Raw genomic sequence first — 21,319 nt, 5'->3', positions numbered from 1 at the left:
ATCATGCTACTGCACTCCAGCCTAGATGACAGTAAGACCCTGTCTCAAAAAGAAAAGACACCTTTGAAACCGCCTTTGCAAAATTATGACCGAGACAGCAAAAGAGATCTAATTTAATCGACTCCATCTTGCTTCTAATCTCCAAGCTGTCCTTTTCATTCTTGGGCAGAGGCCCAACTAACTTTGGGAAAAACTTAGTTTATAGTTTAGAACAAACATGATAACAGCCCTTTCCCAAAGCAGACCTCCTTCTTGCCTACAGAGTAGATTGCATTTGTAGGACTAACATTAGCCATAAGATTAGAACTTATGGCTTAGGAGTCATGCAGCTGGAGGTTACAAGATTCTGACTGTCTCTAAACTGCTCCTAAGATCAGTGCTTGAGATATTTTGCAGACCCTGCACATGATGAATCAGCTGGCACTACCTAGATTGATAAACTGGCTCATCTGATCTTGTGGCCCCCCCCCCCACCTAGGAACTGATTCGGTGCAGGAGGACAGCTTTGACTCCCTATGATTTCATCTCTGACCAATCAGCACTCCCGGCTCACTGGCTTTCCCACACCTACCATGTTGTCTTTAAAAACTCTGCTACCCGAATGCTCAGGGAGACTGATTTGAGTAATAAAAAAACTCTGGGCTCCCGCACAGCTGGCTCTGTGTGAATTACTCTTTGTCTATTGCAATTCCCTGTCTTGATGAATCGGCTCTGTCTAGGCAGCAGGCAAGGTGAACCCCTTGGACATTTACACCTTCAACAGTGGCGTTTGTCTTGTTTATTGATTTTTTTAGAAGTTATGGTTGGAAGGTTTGGGAGAGAATGGGAAGAGTCCAGGAAAGCACTGAACACAATGGAGATTAAAGTACAGGAGAGGCTGAGCAGTGGCTCACGCCTGTATTCCCAGCACTTTCGGAGGTTGAGGCATGATGATACAGACCTGCAGTCCCAGCTACTCGGGAGTTTGAGGCAGGAGGATTGCTTGAGCCCAGGAGTTTCAGGATGCTGTGAGCTATGATAGTGCCACTGCACTCCAGCCTGGGTGACAGAGTGAGTCCTTGTCTCCAAAAATTAAGTACAGGAGAAACTCAAAGGTGTTCAATTGGTGATGGTACTACCACGTAACACGACCAGTGTTTTTGACTTCTACAATGAAGAGTGTTAAGGTAGCAGCATTTGAGATTGAGGGAGCAGGAGTGCTAACATCCTGCAGGCTCAAGACAGTGCCACGCAATTGTCCTTACTTTAAATGCCAATAACATCCCCCACTGATGATTAATTAATCCTTATATCACTAAAGATTACAGAAATATGACATATGATGGTATTATCTGGTCTTGAGGATCCAAATGGAATGCTGATGTCACATCCAGGTAGTCACAGTGTCTTTGGCTTGTGGTAGCCCTGAAAGAAGTGGTATTTTCTTGGGATAGGAACATGGTGGTTTAGGCTAGATATAGCTGGAGGGAGGGAGTGCTCCCTATCAGTGGATTTTTTTTTTTTTTTTTTTTTTTTGAGACGGAGTCTCACGCTGTTGCCCAGGCTGGAGTGCAGTGGCGCGATCTCGGCTCACTGCAAGCTCCGCCTCCTGGGTTCACGCCATTCTCCTGCCTCAGCCTCCTGAGTAGCTAGGACTACAGGCGCCCGCCACCGCGCCCGGCTAATTTTTTGTATTTTTAGTAGAGACGGGGTTTCACTGTGGTCTCGATCTCCTGACCTTGTGATCCGCCCGCCTCGGCCTCCCAAAGTGCTGGGATTACAGGCTTGAGTCACCGCGCCCGGCCTATCTGTGGATATTTTTATATGACAAATTAACACTCTCAAGTTTGTTAACATTCATTTTTTATATTCATTATAAACAGGGTGATATGGTTTGGCTACATGCCCATCCAAATCTCATCTTGAATTATAGTTCCCATAATCCCCATGTGTCATGGGAGGGACCTGGTAGGAGGTAATTGAATCATGGGGGCAGGTTTTTCCCATACTGTTCTTGAAGTAGTGAATAAGTCTCACAAGATCTGATAGTTTTATAAATGGGAATTCCCCTACACAAGCCCTCTCTTGCCTGCCACCATGTATGATGTGACTTTGCTCCTCATTCGCCTTCTGCCATGATGGTGAGGCCTTCCCAGCCATGTGGAACTGTAAATCAATTAAACCTCCTTTATAAATTACCCAGTCTCAATTATGTCTTTATTAGCAGCATGAGAACAGACTAATACACAGGGTTAAACTAAGAAGAATTGACTTGAATTACAGACTGGCTGTCTATCACATTGAGCATCCTCAGAGGGAAAGATGTGTAGACAATGCTATACAAAGATTTTCTTAGAAACATTTCTAATGGAACTATTTCATATTGGAATCGCAGATTAATCAGTGAATGTTTTGTGTGTGAAAAGGAACCTCAGAGACTACCTTGAAACTACTGTCATGCTTCTGAATACTTCAATGTAGAAATACAAAGTGTGCTTCCATTTTGGTCACTCATACCATGCAAGTAAATGAATAGCTGAATACCTTTGATTTTACATGTAATTATGACCTTTAGAAATAACAGCTGGTTTAAAAATGAGCCAAAGCATAAGTAAAATGGGCAACGGATATAGTTCAGTTCCCAAAAAACATTTATAAGAAAACGTTGTGTTTCCTTTGCAGCTTTCAGTCTTAGAGAAAAGACTTCATCATCTTATATGTGATGCGACTTTCCGGGCTCCTGACATCTTTATAGAGTTTGACTGGAATTTCCTTCTCTTGAAAATGAATGGGCATTTTCTTGCTCTCCACACTCATAAGCTTCACTCCCAGGGGGCCCAAGTTTACATAATCCTATGGTGAACAGACACAAAAAAGAATAGGAGAGGTGATTCAGCAAATTACCAGCTTTGATAGATTAGGCTTGCTTTATTACAGTTGGCCTTTATCTGACAGAGTTCATTGCCCCCTAATTGCCTGATGCTGTGTAAAACATGAAATATGAGAGCTACTATAAATGAGAAAAAAACAAAACACTCAGTAAACTTATATACCCAGTAAGGCATACACAGTAGGAAAGATCTCCTAAAAAGCAGAGAGCAAGGCTAGAAAGCTTGTCTCATAGTGGGTTAATGGGGGAGGGATGCTGGCTATAGTTAGTGCAAAACTACCTACAGTCTGTGAAAGGAAAATAAAAACATGGGACCCCAATTCACTTTGCCAAAAGGAAAAAATTAAGCTGAAAGCTGAGTCATGTAAGCAACTGCCTTTCCTTTTGTTCCTAAGCAGATACATACAGATAAAAGGTTAACTATCTCCACAGGTAGCTACTCTATGTTCACCTGATCTTTTGTAAAGTGTGAGGTGAATACATAGTTGATGGTTCCCCTACCTGCTCCTTTTCTCTTGCAATATGTGGATGACTATAACTTCCTGCTTTCCCCTCCAGCCCACTTTTCTCCTCTAAATATTGAAGGCCTCCAAGTCATCTTTGGAGACAGGCACAGACCACACACTGTTTCTGTGATTTCGAGGTGTGTTTTTTTTTTTTTTTCTCCCAGGTATTATCCTTAACATTGGCAAAATCAACTTCTAAATTGATTGAGACCTGTCTCAGCTACTTTTGGTTTACAAGTCTAAGATATCAACAAACAGAATTAGAAGTCTAACTGACATGAAATCCATAGCCAACCCAAAACTGGGTGGACAGAGCTCACGCCCTACCCAATGTCCCTTCCTCCAGGAAGTCTCCCATGCCATAACTCTTGCTTTTTAATTCCTTCGACACATTACTTAGCAAACCTCTCCCAGGTGTTGACTATATGCCAGGCCCTGTATCAAGTGCTGGGGTGCAATGATAAGCACAGACTGATCAGGGACACAGGTACAGGTGGTCTGTTTACTCTTATATGGTAATTGTTGATTTTCTTACCTGTCCTCTACAAGTCTATAAGTGATTTGGGTGCAAGGCCTGGTGTATAGGCATATTTGAGATTTCATTTCTTGCTGTTCTCTCCCTTAAATGCACAAGCATTTAACAAGGACCTGGCATGTTGTGGGGTTCTCAATAAATATTTATTTGAGTTTAGAAGAATCAAATAATGAAAAAGGAAGGTGATGTCTTATTTCTCAAAATACATATAATTCTATTTAGCTTTCAAAATATGTAGTTGTGATAAATGAAAGATAGGAAAAAAGCAAGTTGATGGAGACCTACCACGTATTTCAGAATCACTGGGAAGAGGATTCTCAAGTGATACACCATGGCCACAGCAGTTTGACTACATCAAAAACTTTCATGGAAAGTAAGGTCTTTCATTCAACCAAATGGTATGCAATTTCGGGATTTTGTAGACAACTGTCCACTAGCCTGAGATCATCAAGACATACCAGGAGTCATGATTCCAAGATACTCATGGAGGTGTTTCAGTGCTAGAGGAACTAGAACTTTAGTCTTTAAATAATCACTTGATGGCAGCAGGATTGAATTGTAGTTAGTTAAAATGGTTTGTGTTGGTTTATTCAGTTTCTTCTGCTTTCTTATATCATTTTTTCCACTACCAGACTTTAAGTTCTAGGAGAGCTTTTAAAGTACCAAGAGGAAAAATAACAAGGGATGGCTATGGAAGTAACTGGAATGTACTAGAAAGAAGTTTTAAAATTAAAAGGCTTAATATTCCAGGTTTTAATGAATGGTATATGTGCAATCTGTACTTTCCAAAGATAGCCTAATTCATATCCTATTCCAAGTTCCTTCTCTTACAATGTGATACTGACCTTCCTCCATCAAGATGTAGGAGCTATGTTCCTTCCTCTTGGATGGAACTTTGTAACTACATCAACCAGTAGAATATGATGGAAGTGACAGTGCATGATTTCCATAAAACTTTCTTTCTTTCTTTTTCTTTCTTTCTTTCCCTTTCTTTTCTCTTTCCTTTTTTTTCTTTCCTTTTCTTTTTCTCTTTCTTTTCTTGCTTTCTCTCTTTCTTTCTTTTTCTTTCTTTTCTTTCTCTCCCTCCTTCCTTCCTTCCCCTTCCTTCCTTCCTTTTCTTTCTTTCTTCTTTTCTTTCTTTCTTTCTTTCTTTCTTTCTTTCTTTCTTTCTTTCTCTCTCTCTCTCTCTCTCTCTCTCTCTTTCTTTCTTTCTTTCTTTCTTTCTTTCTTTCTTTCTTTCTTTCTTTCTTTCTTTCTTTCTTTCTTTCTTTCTTTCTTTCCCTCCCTCCCTTCCCTCCTTCCTTCCTTCCTTCCTTCCTTCCTTCCTTCCTTCCTTCCTTCCTTCCTTCCTTCCTTCCTTCCTTCCTTTCTCTTCTTCCTTTCTCTTTCTTTCTCTCTCTCTCTTTCTTTCTTTTGAGACAGAGTCTCACTCTGTCACCCAGGCTGGAGTGCAATGGTGCTATCTCTGCTCATTGCAACCTCTGCTTCCCAGGTTCAAGCGATTTTCCTGCCTCAGCCTGCCAACTACCTGGGATTACAGGCACGCACCACCATGCCCAGCTAATTTTTTTTTTTTTTTGAGACAGAGTCTCGCTCTGTCGCCCAGGCTGGAGTGCAGTGGCGTGATCTCGGCTCACTGCAAGCTCTGCCTCCCGGGTTCATGCCATTCTCCTGCCTCAGCCTCCCAAGTAGCTGGGACTACAGGCTCCTGTCACAATGCCCAGCTAATTTTTTTGTATTTTTAGCAGAGACGGGGTTTCACTGTATTAGCCAGGATGGTCTTCATCTCCTGACCTCGTGATCCACCCTCCTCGGCCTCCCAAAGTGCTGGGATTACAGGCATGAGCCACCGTGCCCAGCCTAATTTTTGTATTTTTAGTAGAGAGGGGGTTTCACCATGTTGGCCAGGCTGGTCTCAAATTCCCGACCTCAGGTGATCCGCCCGCCTCAGCCTCCCAAAGTGCTGGGATTACAGACATGAGCCACCACAGCCAAACTGCTGCTTTTATCTTGGTCTCTAGGATTGCTTATTTTGGGAGAAGACAGACACTATAACAAAGGAAATTCAAAACACCCTGTGGGGAGGCACATGTGAAGAAGAAGTGAGGCCCTCAGTTTAGCCAGCATCAACATGCTAGCCATATGAACAAACCACCTTGGAAGTAGACTTCTGCCTCAACCAAGCCTTCAGATGGGTGCAGCCCTAGCCAACATGTGGTTGCAACTGACTGAGAGTCCACCAAGTGAGAACTGTCTAGTGGAGCCCTTCCTAAATTTCTAACCAACAGTAACTATTATCCCTAAGGGAGAATAGTTATTGTTATAAGCTACTAGGTTTTTGGGATTGTTATGTAGCATTAGATAACTTACTTTGTATACTATTAATGAAGGCCTATAAAGGAATATAGGAAGAAAACTGGGCAAGAGTAGGAGTGAAAATGGTATCCAAATGAGAGATATGAATGGTGGGCCAATTTTACTAATAATTGCAAATGGAATTTTCAATATCCATATTTTAGGTTAATTTTCTCAATTAATAAAACAGCATTTTCTTGGTAGTCAAAGTAACGTTCTTATGAATCTTACCTTGAAATCCTTCTCATCCTCATATAGTAAGTACTTCATATCAGTGTCCCCAAACTCTGTGCATGAGTTTTCCTCTTTATCTGTCTTTACATACTGGAGATCTTCGATGCTATTTTCATGACTAAGATGTAAGGTACTGCTTTCATCTGATGAGGACATCAAGTCTCTACTTTCTACTTCTATGGGTTGCAATTCTGACTTCTCTTCTTGGATGAATACAAAGGAATTAATTATGTATACATTTTGAACATATAAAAATAAAAATGCAATTCATACTTTGTCACATTTTTAATTGGATAGAACTTTGAGAACTGCAAATGTAGAATTTATGTATTATAGTAAGAGCGAGTCCCATTTGTAGAAACTCCAAGTTGTATTTCTTTCTGTTAGCTAATAAGTTACAGTAATTATATTGGTGCCTATGTATATGTTGTCATTTTGGTTGGCTAAATAGGGCCCTAAACCTTGCCAGTGTAGATAGCAGCCTCATCCCTCTCCGCCAGTATTTATTTAATTTACTGTGAAACATAGTGACCTTCATTTGAAAGTGGTACTACAGACAGGAGATAGATTAGGACAAGCACTGCAAGAGGAAAAATTGAGAGAAGCTGGCAGGTAACTAGTCTCTGAATAACTTTTGTATGTGGGGCACCTGCTTACAATAGTTAAGTGTATTTTAAATAGAAAAACAAGAGTTTGAAAAAAATCACCATCATTATTGCAATTAAATAATACCTATATGTGTTTCTGGCAATTCCAAAGGCATTTCTTCAGGTGGCACTTCTAGTCCAGCAGCTTGGGTAAGATATAGTCGCCTAAAAGAACAAATAAGAAAAACAGTCTATCAGTCAATAAATATTGTATTGCATGCTTACTAGGGTCTATCTCTCTACTAGGTGCTAGAAATGCATAATGAAAAATGATACATAATTTCTACCCTGAGGAGCATAAAGTCCAGTGGGGTGACAGACAGCCTTACAGCATTTTAAAGTCATGGTGTGTACCATGATGGGTAATTAGCATAATGTGAGAATGCTGGGATGCAGAAAGCAGCAGCACCTGAGTCAGCTTTAGGAGGAAGCAAAGTTTTCCTGGATGAAACCTGAGCTTAGTCTTTGATATGGTTTAGCTAGGCCCCACCCAAATCCCATCATGAACTGTAGTTTGCATAATCCCCATGTGTTGTGGGAGAGGGACCCAGTGGGAGGTAAGTGAATTACGGGGGCAGTTACCTCCATGCTGTTCTCATGTTAGTGAGTTCTCATGAGATCTGATAATTTATAAGGGGCTTTTCCCCAGCCTTCGCTCTGCACTTCTCCTTCCTGCTGCCATGTGAAGAAGGTCATATTTGCTTCTCCTTCTGCCATAAATCTAAGTTTCCTGAGTCCTCCCCAGCCTGGTGGAACTGTGAGTCAGTTAAACCTCTTTCCTTTCTAAATTATCCAGTCTCGTGCAGTTTTTTTATCGCAGCATGAGAATGGACTAATACAGTCTTGAACCTGGAGGTGCTTGCCAGGGAAGAGCTAGGGGTGAAAGAAGAGCATTCCAAATAAGGGAATAACACACTTAAAGCTCAAAAAAAATGAGAGTGAGCATGGCACCAGTCAGGTCACTGTTGTAGTATTTCAGGTGTGGAATGATAGTGGCCTGAAAGACATGGTTTTGAAATGAAGAGAGAAAGAGAAAGCGAGCAGGAATCCAAGATGCCATCTAGGTCCTGGCTTTCGCTTAGTGATAAGCTTCACCTACAAGCAGTGAATTGATGTCCATATGCTGTTGTAGCTCTCTCTACATTGTTTAATTCTATGCTCTCCTTTTTAGAGTGTCCGCTGAATTTTTAATCAGAGAATATGATGCTTTGAAAACTCTGTATGGCATTTCCATGAGGTTTATCTGAAGACAGCATGAAGTAATTGAACACTTGCAAACCACCCTTCATGCTTAGCAGCTAAGCAACCAAAGTGAGTCCCCTAAATTAGAGGCTGTCAGTTATTTAAGAACATGAATAAAGTGTTATCCAGATGCGAATGGCTCCAGCAAATACTGTAACTACATAAAATATTTACACCTATGAAACCTTCTAAAAACTTAATTTTAGTTAAGGCAAGTTTAGAAAGGTACCTTAGTAAAGATAAGTTTCACATGTAGCTGTGGTCTGCAGGGAGACAATGTCTGAGGCTATAGAATTCTTTTCTTTCCTAGTTTTACCATTGTGAACAATTAAGATCTTTCTAAATGCCATAACCTTCAGGAATCTAGCTTTTTCTATTAATCACTAGTTTACTGTCACTTCTGTACTACTACAGGGTAACAACACTTGATACTTAATGATATGGAAAATAGTTCAAAAGATGTTCTTATGGTAAGTTAGTGTTAGATTTGTAGGTATTGGCCCACTTAGCCTCAGCCCTGTGGCGCTGGAGTCCTGGGCAGTCACCTCTGGCTGACAGTTTCCTCATCTGTTTGTCCCAGTGTGTCAAACAAATCCTATGACATTCTATGTGAGTTGTGATGGGAAAAAGTTTGAGTAGCTCTACATAGGAAATGTGGTAACTCTATTAACCACAGTATCCCATTCCTCATCCAAATAGGAAAATAGAACTTCTTCTGTGTCCACTGGAGACAGTTCATGTCTATTTCTTAACACCCTACTAGTATTTTACAAAACTTAATTCTCAACAAAGAGATGGAGGGGGAAGTTACCATAAAATATAATATGTGTAATATTCCTTTGGCTTGGAAATGGGTACAGTAAAAGCTCCTGAACGCCCTCAGGTTGTCTTTCTGTATAAGAAGTCTAGTAGATAACTGAGGGCTTTCACATTTTCTGGTTTCTTTATGCAGGTCTTTCTAAAGTGTCCAAAAACAGTTGCCTCAGGAGTTTACAAGCTAGTAAAGCAGCAGACATTAAATAAATAATCAAAAGTGTGATAAAGGTTGGTTACAAAGGAAAAGTTCAGGGTGTTATGGAAGCATATAGCAAGGACACATATATCAGTTCCTATAAATGTCACCCATGCTGTTTCTTTTCCCTTGGAAATATTTTGACTTCATTTCTTCCAACTCTGAAGCTAGACTAAGCATTCCATTCCTCTCAGTAAGGAAAGCCAGCCCCTAAAGCACTGATGAACAATGTGGATTTTACGGAAGATTTTTACGGGGAAGAGCGAGGATGAGGTTAAATTATATACTGCACAGTAAACAACTCAATGAAAAATCCCCATTAAAAGTTTCTTAATCTCCCATTCTGTTCTTGCCAAGTCCCCTCTGGCCTATGAAATAATTCCCTTTTTTAGAATTATTAGCACTTTACAACCATATCAGAACAAAATCAAATATACCAGACTGAGTTGATCCAGGTAGAGACATGGGTCTGGCAGTTTAGAGGGTAGCTCTTTCCTAAAGTTTAGCCAGTTCAGAAAAGGCGGCAGTGGACAGCAGGTATAGCAGTAGTTAGAAGCCACATACCAGCAATGCCTGGCAGAGATTAGACATGATTCCAAAGGCAGCAGCAGCAGATGACGAGGATTAGAGGTAGGACAGGAATGTAGCACTGGAGACCTGATCACAGAGAGGAGGGCTGGCAAAAGCGAGCACTGCCTACTGGGCAACAGTGAGCACCTACCCCCAAGGGGCTCTCTAGGGCACCAGCTGAAGAGACTGGAAATACAGGAGTTCAGTAATCAATCCTCATTCAGCTTCACCTCATCTATATTGGTGTCTACTCTCTCTGAAGCACACAAGTAATCATGCAAAGGGGGCAGATGGCCTCTTTCTCTATCCTGCCCCACCCAGTGTATCTCCCAATTTCTCTAATCTTGTATCCTGACACCCATCATTTAGCTTGGCAAAGAAGAAACCCATAATTTACCTGTATCCACCTTTCTTGGAAAACAATAGAAAGTTTAAAAATAACAAATACATGATCATGTCTCAAATAGTAATTTTCCATGTCACACAAACAATAGGAACTACTTGTGTGGAAAATTTTTCCTGGCTATTCCCCCAGGTTCAACTTAACATCTGCTTTAATTCCTAAACCTAGACATTTCTCTCCCATACTTGCACACATGCACCCTACATTTGTGTGACTTACCCTCTCTTCCTAAACATGCTACTATTAGATTTTTTTTTTGGTTTTGACTACTTGTCTACATTATGAGTGCCATTTTGAATTTTAATTTTATATTCAAGGGCCCTAGGTTACTGTCAGGATTAATATATTAAGACTTTTTTTGTCAGATAAGGAAAACAGCTAACCAAACATATAAAGGTGTATGCACCACTTGGTTTCTTGTGTGCAAGAACAAATGTGACTTGAAATGCCAAGCTCTTTTCTTGGCCTCCAGAGTAGTTTTGACTCTTTCAACCAAAAGAAATAATTCTACAATACATAGGAGCCCAGATCACCTCCATGAAGCTTCCGGCAAGTGGATCACCTCCTCCTCTGTGCTAACTCTCTACCTCCTCCATCTTCTGCTGTACTGTTATGTACTTACTTTCATGACCATTCCCCCTGCTGGTCTGGAGGCTCCAGAATGTTGGCAGTTATGATGTTCATGTTATGTGCTGGCTATTGGGACTACAGTGCATTGCAAGAAAAAACAAGTCAAACTTTACATTGTACCAATGGTCAATAGTAATAATCCTATACCTTCATCCATTTTATGTGTCCCTTTCTTTTTGACTACTGCTGGAGCACTGAAGAATTAAATCATCTTTTTTTTTTTTTTTTAAAGCAACTTTTTACAATAGATACAAATGTTTACAAAATACTCTATATATATTAACAATTTTCACCTGGGTATCTTGAGATCCACAAGTCTACAGTTGAATAGTTGATCAATAAGCACCAAATTTTCTGCTTCCAGTTCATGAATAGCATTTTCTAATTCTTCAACTTCCTTCCTGTGAATTGCAACCTGTTCTCAGAAGGAGGGAATGAATGTTGGTACTTACTGATTCAATTCTATTAAGTTTTCTTTTCTTTCTTTTTGTTTTTTTAAGACAGAGTTTCACTTTTGTCGCCCACACTGGAGTGCAGTGGTGCAATCTTGGCTCACTGCAACCTCCACCTCCCGGGTTCAAGCAGTTCTCCTGCTTCAGCCTCCTGAGTAGCTGGGATTACAGGCATGTGCCACCATGCCCAGCTAATTTTGTATTTTTATTAGAAACAGGGTTCCTCCATGTTGGTCAGGCTGGTCTGGAACTCCTGACTTCAGGTGATCTGCCTGCCTCGGCCTCCCAAAGTGCTGGGATTACAGGTGTGAGCCACCATGCCCTGCCAAGTTCTATTAAGTTTTCTATAGTAAACTCAACTTCTAAAAGTGCATTTGCCTGAGGGGAAGACCTATTGTGTATCATTTATTACTGGGCTTGCTTTGTTCTTCCTCCCTAAAAAGGAGTAGGTGGAAATCATTTTTAGATCATCAGTAGAACTTGTCTGAATAGTTAGGCAGTTATTATAGAATAGCAGGAATTGTCCTTTTCTACCCTTCAAAAACACTGCTGAACTTAGATATGAGACAGAGGCAGAGATAACTAAGAAAATATGGCTTAATGTTTACTGAAGAAATGGACTAACTTTGGTACATCAATTGGGCCTGTAAAAAAGAAGAAGAAAAATAATGTGGCTAATTCAAATAGGAAAAAATGTCCTGGTTCTGTTGGCAGAGTTTTCATCTGTTTTTATTTTTTATTTATTTATTAATTTATTTTTTATTATACTTTAAGTTCTAGGGTACATGTGTACAACGTGCAGGTTTGTTACATATGTGTAGATGTGCCATGTCCATGTGCTGCACCTATTAACTTGTCATTTACATTAGGTATATTTCCTAATACTATCCTTCCCTCCTCCCCACACCCCATGACAGGCCCCGGTGTGTGATGTTCCACATTCTCTGTCCAAGTATTCTCATTGTTCAATTCCCACCTATGAGTGAGAACATGTGGTGTTTGGTTTTCTGTCCCTGCGATAGTTTGCTTAGAATGATGGTTTCCAGTTTCATCCATGTCCCTACAAAGGACATGAATTCATCCATTTTTATGGCTGCATAGTATTCCATGGTGTATATGTGCCACATTTCCTTAATCCAGTCTATCATTGATGGACATTTCAGTTGGTTCCAAGTCTTTGCTATTGGGAATAGTGCTGCAATAAACGTACGTGTGCATGTGTCTTTATAGCAGCATGATTTATAATCCTTTGGGTATATACCCAGTCATGGGGTTGCTGGGTCAAATGGTATTTCTAGTTCTAGATCCTTGAGGAATCGCCACACTGTCTTCCACAATGGTTGAACCAGTTTACAGTCCCACCAACAGTGTAAAAGTATTCCTATTTCTCCACATCCTCTCCAGCACCTGTTGTTTCCTGACTTTTTAATGATCACCATTCTGACAGGTATGAGATGGTATCTCATTGTGGTTTTGATTTGCATTTTTCTGAGGGCCAGTGATGATGAGCGTTTTTTCATGTGTCTGTTGGCTGCATAAATGTCTTCTTTTGAGAAGTGTCTGTTCATATCCTTTGCCCACTTTTTGATGGGGTCGTTTGATTTTTCCTTGTAAATTTGTTTAAGTTCTTTGTAGATTCGGGATATTAGCCCTTTGTCAGATGAGTAGATTGCAAAAATTTTCTCCCATTCTGTAGGTTGCCTTTTCACTCTGACAATAGCTTCTTTGGCTGTGCAGAGGCTCTTTAGTTTAATTAGATCCCATTTGTCAATTTTGGCTTTTGTTGCCATTGCTTTGGGTGTTTCAGACATGAAGTCTTTGCCCATGCCTATGTCCTGAATGGTACTGCCTAGGTTGTCTTCTAGGGTTTCTGTGGTTTTAGGTCTTACATTTAAGCCTTCAATCCATCTTGAATTAATTTTTGTATAAGGTGTAAGGAAGGGATCCAGTTTCAGTTTTCTACATATGGCTAGCCAGTTTCCCCAGCACCGTTTATTAAATAGGGAATCCTTTCCCCATTTCTTGTTGTTTTCAGGTTTGTCAAAGATCAGATGATTGTAGATGTGTGGTATTATTTCTGAGGGCTCTGTTCTGTTCCATTGGACTACATCTCTGTTTTGGTACCAGTACCATGCTGTTTTGGTTACAGTAGCCTTGTAGTATAGTTTGAAGTCAGGTAGTGTGATGCCTCCAGCTTTGTTCTTTTTGCTTAGGATTGTCTTGGCAATGTGGGCTCTTTTTTGATTCCATATGAACTTTAAAGTAGTTTTTTCCAATTCTGTGAAGAAAGTCATTGGTAGCTTGATGGGGATGGCATTGAATCTATAAATTACCTTGGGCAGTATGGCCATTTTCACAATATTGATTCTTCCTATCCATGAGCATGGAATGTTCTTCCATTTGTTTGTGTCTTCTTTTATTTCATTGAGCAGTGGTTTGCAGTTCTCCTTGAAGAGGTCCTTCACATCCCTTGTAAGTTGGATTCCTAGGTACTTTATTCTCTTTGAAGCAATTGTGAATGGGAGTTCACTCATGATTTGGCTCTCTGTTTGTCTCTTACTGGTGTATAAGAATGCTTGTTATTTTTGCACATTAATTTTGTATCCTGAGACTTTGCTGAAGTTGCTTATGAGCTTAAAGAGATTTGGGCCTGAGATAATGGGGTTTTCTAAATATACAATCATGTCATCTGCAAACAGGGACAATATGACTTCCTCTTTTCCTAATTGAATACTCTTTATTTCTATCTCCTGCCTGATTGCCCTGGCCAGAACTTCCAACACTATGTTGAGTAGGAGTGGTGAGAGAGGGCATCCTTGTCTTGTGCCAGTTTTCAAAGGGAATGCTTCCAGTTTTTGCCCCTTCAGTATGATATTGGCTGTGGGTTTGTCATAAATAGCTCTTATTATTTTGGGATACGTCCCATCAATACCTCATTTATTGAGAGTTTTTAGCGTGAAGGGCTGTTGAATTTTGTCGAAGGCCTTTTCTGCATCTATTGAGATAATCATGTGGTTTTTGTCTTTGGTTCTATTTATATAATGGATTACATTGATTGATTTGTGTATGTTGAACCAGCCTTGCGTCCCAAGGATGAAGCCAACGTGATCGTGGTGGATAAGCTTCTTGATGTGCTGCTGGATTCGGTTTGCCAGTATCTTGTTGAGAATTATTGCATGGATGTTCATCAGGGATATTGGTCTAAAATTATCTTTTTTTGTTGTATCTCTGCCAGGCTTTGGTATCAGGATGATGCTGGTCTCATAAAATGAGTTAGGGAGGATTCCCTCTGTTTCTGTTGATTGGAATCATTTCAGAAGGAATGGCACCAACTCCTCTTTGAAACTCTGGTAGAATTTGGCTGTGAATCCGTCTCATCCTGGACTTTTTTTGGTTGGTACGTTATTAATTATTTGCCTCTATTCAGAGCCTGTTATTGGTCTATTCAGGGATTCAACGTCTTTCTGGTTTAGTCTTTGGAGGATGTATGTGTCCAGGAATTTATCCATTTCTTCTAGATTTTCTGGTTTATTTGCATAGAGATGTTTATAGTATTCTCTGATGGTAGTTTCTATTTCTGTGGGATTGGTGGTGATATCCACTTTATCATTTTTTATTGCGTCTATTTGATTCTTCTCTCTTTTCTTCTTTATTAGTCTTGCTAGCAGTCTATCAATTTTGTTCATCTTTTCGAAAAACCAGCTCCTGGATTCATTGATTTTTTGAAGGTTTTTTTTGTGTCTCTATCTCCTTCAGTTCTGCTCTGATCTTAGTTATTTCTTGCCTTCTAGCTTTTGAATGTGTTTGCTCCTGCTTCTCTAGTTCTTTTAATTGTGATGTTAGGGTGTCGGTTTTAGATCTTTCCTGCTTTCTCTTGTGGTCATTTAGTGCTATAAATTTCCCTCTATACACTGCTTTAAATGTGTCCCAGAGATTCTGGTATGTTGTGTCTTTGTTCTCATTGGTTTCAAAGAACATCTTTATTTCTGCCTTCATTTTGTTATGTACCCAGCAGTCATTCAGGAGCAGATTGTTCAGTTTCCATGTTGTTGAACGGTTTTGAATGAGTTTCTTAATCCTGAGTTCTAGTTTGATTGCACTGTGGTCTGAGAGACAATTTGTTATAATTTTTATTCTTTTACATTTGCTGAGGAGTGCTTTACTTCGAACTATGTGGTCAATTTTGGAATAAGTGCGATGTGGTGCTGCGAAGAATGTATATTCTGTTGATTTGGGGTGGAGAGTTCTGTAGATGTCTGTTAGGTCCACTTGGTGCAGAGTGAGTTCAATTCCTGGATATCCTTGTTAACTTTCTGTCTCGTTGATCTGTCTAATGTTAACAGTGGGGTGTTAAAGCCTCACATTATTATTGTGTGGGAGTCTAAGTCTCTTTGTAGGTCTCTAAGGACTTGCTTTATGAATCTGGGTGCTCCTGTATTGGGTATGTATATATTTAGGATAGTTAGCTCTTCCTGTTGAATTGATCCATTTACCATTATGTAATGGCCTTCTTTGTCTCTTCTGATCTTTGATGGTTAAAGTCTGTTTTATCAGAGACTAGGATTGCAACCCCTGCTTTTTTTGTTGTTTTCCATTTGTTGGTAGATCTTCCTCCATCCCTTTATTTTGAGCCTATGTGTGTCTCTGCATGTGAGATGGGTCTCCTATATAAAGCACACTGATGGGTCTTGACTCTTTATCCAATTTGCCAGTCTGTGTATTTTGATTGGAGCATTTAGCCCATTTACGTTTAAGGTTAATATTGTTATGTGTGAGTTTGATCCTGTCATTATGATGTTAGCTGATTATTTTGCTCGTAAGTTGCTGCAGTTTCTTCCTAGCATCGATGGCCTTTACAATTTGGCATATTTTTGCAGTGGCTGGTACTGGTTGTTCCTTTCCATGTTTAGTGCTTCCTTCAGGAGCTGTTGTAGGGCAGGCCTGGTGGTGACAAAATCTCTCAGCATTTGCTTCTCTGTAAAGGATTTTATTTCTCCTTCACTTATGAAGCCTAGTTTGGCTGGATATGAAATTCTGGGTTGAAAATTCTTTTCTTTAAGAATGTTGAATATTGGCCCCCACTCTCTCTGGCTTACAGAGTTTCTGCCAAAAGATCCACTATTAGTCTGATAGGCTTCCCTTTGTGGGTAACCTGACCTTTCTCTCTGGCTGCCCTTTACATTTTTCCTTCATTTCAACTTTGGTGAATCTGACAATTATGTGTCTTGTAGTTGCTCTTCTCGAGGAGTATCTTTGTGGCGTTCTCTGTATTTCCTGAATTTGAATTTTGGCCTGCCTTGCTAGGTTGGGGAAGTTCTCCTGGATAATATCCTGAACAATGTTTTCCACCTTGGTTCCATTCTCCCTGTCACTTTCAGATACACCAGTCAGATGTAGATTTGGTCTTTTCACATAGTCCCATATTTCTTGGAGGCTTTGTTTGTTTCTTTTTACTGTTTTTCTCTAAACTTCTCTTCTCGCTTCATTTCATTCATTTGATCTTCAATCACTGATACCCTTTCTTCCAGTTGATTGAATTGGCTACTGAAGCTTGTGCATGTGTCATGTAGTTCTCATGCCATGGTTTTCAGCTCCATTAGCTCATATAAGGTCTTCTCTATGCTGTTTATTCTAGGTAACCATTTGTCTTTTCTTTTTTCAAGGTTTTTAGCTTCTTTGCGATGGGTTTGAACATCATCTTTTAGCTTGGAGAAGTTTGTTATTACCAGTCATCTGAAGCCTTCTTCTCTCAACTCATCAAAGTCATTTTCCTTGCAGCTTTGTTCCGTTGCTGGCGAGGAGCCATATTCCTTTGGAGGAGAAGAGGTGCTCTGAATTTTAGAATTTTCAACTTTCCTGCTCTGGTTTCTCCCCATCTTTGTGTTTTTATGTACCTTTGGTCTTTGATGATGGTGACGTACAGTTGGGGTTTTTGGTGTGGATGTCCTGTTTGTTAGTTTTCCTTCTAATAGTCAGGACCCTCAGCTGCAGGTCTGTTGGAGTTTGCTGGAGGTCCACTCCAGACCTGTTTGCCTGGGTATTACCAGCGGAGGCTGCAGAACATCAAATATTGCAGAACAGCAAATGTTGCTGCTTGATCCTTCCTCTGGAAGCTTCATCTCAGAGGGCCACCCAGCCATATGAGGTGTCAGTCAACCCCTACTGGGAGGTGCCTCCCAGTTAGGCTACTTGGGGGTCAGGGACCTACTTGGGGAGGCAGTCTGTCTGTTCTCAGATCTCAAACTCCATGCTGGGAGAAGCACTACTCTCTTCAAAGCTGTCAGACAGGGACATTTAAGTCTGTATAAGTTTCTGCTGCCTTTCGTTCCACTATGCCCTGCCCCCAGAGGTGGAGTCTACAGACGCAGGCGGGTCTCCTTGAGCTGTAGTGGGCTCTACCCAGTTCAAGCTTCCTGGCTGCTTTGTTTACCTACTCAAGCCTCAGCAAAGGCGGGTGCTCCTCCCCCAGCCTCGCTGCTGCCTTGCAGTTCGATCTCAGACTGCTGTGCTAGTAGGGAGTGAGACTCTGTGGGTGTGGGACCCTCCAAGCCAAGTGTGGGATATAATCTGCTGGTGTGTGATTTGCTAAGACTGTTGGAAAAGTGCAGTATTAGAGTGGGAGTGACCTGATTTTCCAGGTGCCATCTTTCATAGCTTCTCTTGGCTAGGAAAGAGAATTCCCTTCCCCCTTGCACTTCCCAGGTGAGGCAAAGCTTCTCCCTGCTTTGGCTTATGCTCCATGTGCTGCACCCACTGTCCTGCATCCACTGTCTGACAAGCCCCAGTGAGATGAACCTGGTACCTCAGTTGTGGTACCTCAGTTGGAAATGCAGAAATCACCCATCTTCTGGGTCACTCATGCTGGGAGCTGTAGACTGGAGCTGTTCCTAATCGGCCATCTTGAGGGGGGAACCCCAGTTCTCATCTGTTTTTAAGAAGTGTATTTTGTTGGGAGGCTGAGGCAGGAGAATCACTTGAACCCGGAAAGTGGAGGTCGCAGTGAGCTGAGATCACACCACTGCACTCCAGCCTGGGTAACAGAGTGAGACTCTGTCTCATTAAAAAAAAAAGAAAAAAGTGTATTTTGATAACTTTTGTCCAAAGAGGGCTTGATAGTGGGAAGAGTATATAGAAGAATGTTACTAGATAGAACCTGCAAACCCACCTCTCCACCACCCAAAGCAGCATGAGCTACACAGGTGCTGGATCAGGAGGTGCTCATGGGGACAGAACAGAGCAACAGGAGAATTAGAAGGAAGAGCATATAATAGAAAGAGGTATGCTGGTGAGAATAGTGGTGATATAAACTGGAGGAAGTAATAAAAGTCTTGAGGGAATATGATGAAAGAAAGAAGGCACAGGGTTTAGATTCAGTATCTCTTGTCAAGAGCTGCCAAGAGTGTAACTGAGATGGGTACTTAGAAGGAGATGATAACATTTTCTGATTTGTCACTAAGATTTAACTGTATTTTGGTATCTTAAAGCATTCAGTATGTTACCACATGCATATCTCTATCACATGATCATTTATTAAATGCATGAATTCTTAGCAAATAACAGAGAAACCAAAAATAAAAATAAAAAATTAGCCAGGTATAGTGGCGTGCACCTGTAGTCCGCACTACTTGGGAGACTGAGGCAGGAGGATTGCTTGAGCCCACAAATTCAATGTTACAGTGAGCTTGATTGCACCATGACACTTCAGCCTGGGTGACAGAGAAAGACCCTATCTCCAGAAAAAAAAACAAAAAACAAAAAAAAAAAAACACAAAAACATGAGATAGGGCTTGCTCTGTCACCCAGGCTGGAGTGAAGTGGTATCATCTCAGCTTACTTCAGCTTCAACCTCCTGGGGCTCAGGTGATCCTCCCACCTCAGCCTCCTGAGTAGCGAAACTGCAGGTGTGCCACCACACCTGGCTAATTTTTTTTTTTTTTTTTTTTTTTGGTATTTTTTGTAAAGATGGAGACAGGGTTTCGTCATGTTGCCTAGGTTGGTCTCAAACTCCCGGGCTTCAAGCAAGCTGCTTGCTTTGGCCTCCCAAAGTGCTGGGATTACAGGCGTGAGCCACCCAGTCAATAATTCTTTTATTTATTTATTTATTTATTTATTTATTTATTTATTTATTTATGCTGTGTCGCCCAGACTGGAATGCAGTGGCGTGATCTTGGCTCACCATAGCCTCTGCCTCCTGGGTTCAGGCGATTTCCTGCCTCAGCCTCCATGGGTGCCTTCCACGGGCACCGGCCATCATGCCCAGCTATTTTATTTTTATTTTTATTTTTAGTAGAGACGGGGTTTCATCATCACACCTGGGATTATAGGCGTGAGCCACCACACCCGGCCATAAATTCTTATTATGGGCAAGGTTCAGAGCTAGATGTAGAAGGATGCAAGGGTGAATAAGCCTTGGCTCCTTCCCTTAAGAGAGCTTATAATCCAGTGATAAAAACCACCAGTAATTATAAAGCAATACCAGTCCCATGGAAAAGGCTCAAATATTGCTGGTGGCTTGAAGTTACAAAGAAAGGCATATATTATTTATCTGCCTCAAACAATTTAGTAAAACCATTTAAGTCCATAATACTAAATTACAAAGCTAGGGTTTGGTGTTTTAGGATCTCATATGTTGAGAGATAATTATGTTGATTACAAGCTTGAATGCCTTAAGGAAAATTTATGATTTTCAGATGTCAAAGGATGAGAAAAAATATTATAGTGAGACACTGTAAACAGAAGGAATTAATACAATATTTGGGAGGTGTTTGACCTAAGGGCCGGCATGCTTGGGAGGTAGCACACACAGTTCTTGGTCTCTTTCCAAAGCTGGAAATAGGGGCCCTTTTGAGATGTTGCATCCACTCTTTCAGGCTAAGGCTCTCCTATGACATCACGTATCCCTTTAGAATAGTAATGTGCTCCTCAATAGCTATCCCCCTCAGTCTTTTGAAATGTTAGGGAATAAAAACTAGTTCTTTTTCATAACCCTACAGACACCTTTGGATTTCTGGGGTCAGAAAGTAAAAAGGAGGAAGAAGCGGAAGACCATATTTCCCTCCCTGCCTCAGCTGCCCCCCAGCAAAATGCCCAAGAAATGTACATAGAAACTGGGAGAGATAATGTAGTTAAAACATTAAGTTGGGGACCTGGGATCCTGATTAAAATATATGTTCTTGAAATTTTCTCCTGAAAGATACAAGTTAGCCTTATGTCTCCTCCTACTTGAAATCCTGATGGTAACTTCCTTGATTCCCTTTGTCTAGTTTCTCCAGCTTTCCATTTGTTAATCTCAATCATTTGGAAATTCCAGTTTCCTTCATTTTCTAATAAGCATGCTAAATAAAACCAGATAATTAAAACCATGCAGTGTTACTTATTACAACTAATACATGAAAAAAAGAAAATAATTATAAATTAAAACAACAAGAAAGACAATCATGTAACAAAACAGCTCTGTATCCTTCCCAGTGATCTAAATATTTCTTTATTGCTGAGATATAAATGGAGAAATATTTTCATTAGTTCCGTTATTAAATATCCTTTGTTACTCTTTCTAAACTTTCCCCAAAGAAATTAATTAACATATATTGTTCTGTTTCCAGGCAATTTTCAATTCTTGTGATGGTACCAGAAATAGTTTTAATTACTTTTGCAAGTAAATTTAATAATGTTAAAAATGAATATTTATTAAAAACAAAGACAAATTAAATCTATTAAATTTCCATAACATGATTTGTTATTTTATTTTATTTTTTGAGACAGGATCTCATTCTGTCACCCAGGCTAGAGTATAGTGGCCTGAACATGGCTCAGTACAGCCTCAAACTTCCAGGCTCAAGTGATCCTTCCATCTCAGCCTCATGA

General features: G+C 40.4%; 1 protein-coding gene across 1 annotated transcript in view; it reads right to left on the bottom strand.

Moving 5' to 3' along the window:
• Positions 1-2,166: 2,166 nt before the first annotated feature.
• The window catches only part of CCDC83 (coiled-coil domain containing 83), a 112,173-nt gene continuing 93,020 nt past the window's right edge, over positions 2,167-21,319 (bottom strand). The window contains exons 8-12 of the mRNA XM_077964166.1: positions 11,297-11,418; positions 9,965-10,057; positions 7,232-7,311; positions 6,497-6,702; positions 2,167-2,832 (exon numbers count right to left, since the gene is read on the bottom strand). Of these exons, the coding sequence (XP_077820292.1) occupies positions 2,671-2,832; positions 6,497-6,702; positions 7,232-7,311; positions 9,965-10,057; positions 11,297-11,418 (663 nt within the window). The 3' untranslated portion in view covers positions 2,167-2,670. The remainder of the gene's footprint in view (positions 2,833-6,496; positions 6,703-7,231; positions 7,312-9,964; positions 10,058-11,296; positions 11,419-21,319) is intronic.

This window comes from Macaca mulatta, chromosome 14, assembly GCF_049350105.2.
Source record: "Macaca mulatta isolate MMU2019108-1 chromosome 14, T2T-MMU8v2.0, whole genome shotgun sequence".
Taxonomy (NCBI): domain Eukaryota; kingdom Metazoa; phylum Chordata; class Mammalia; order Primates; family Cercopithecidae; genus Macaca; species Macaca mulatta.
Note: the sequence above shows the minus strand (reverse complement) of the source record. Positions and strands in the feature narration are given on the sequence as shown.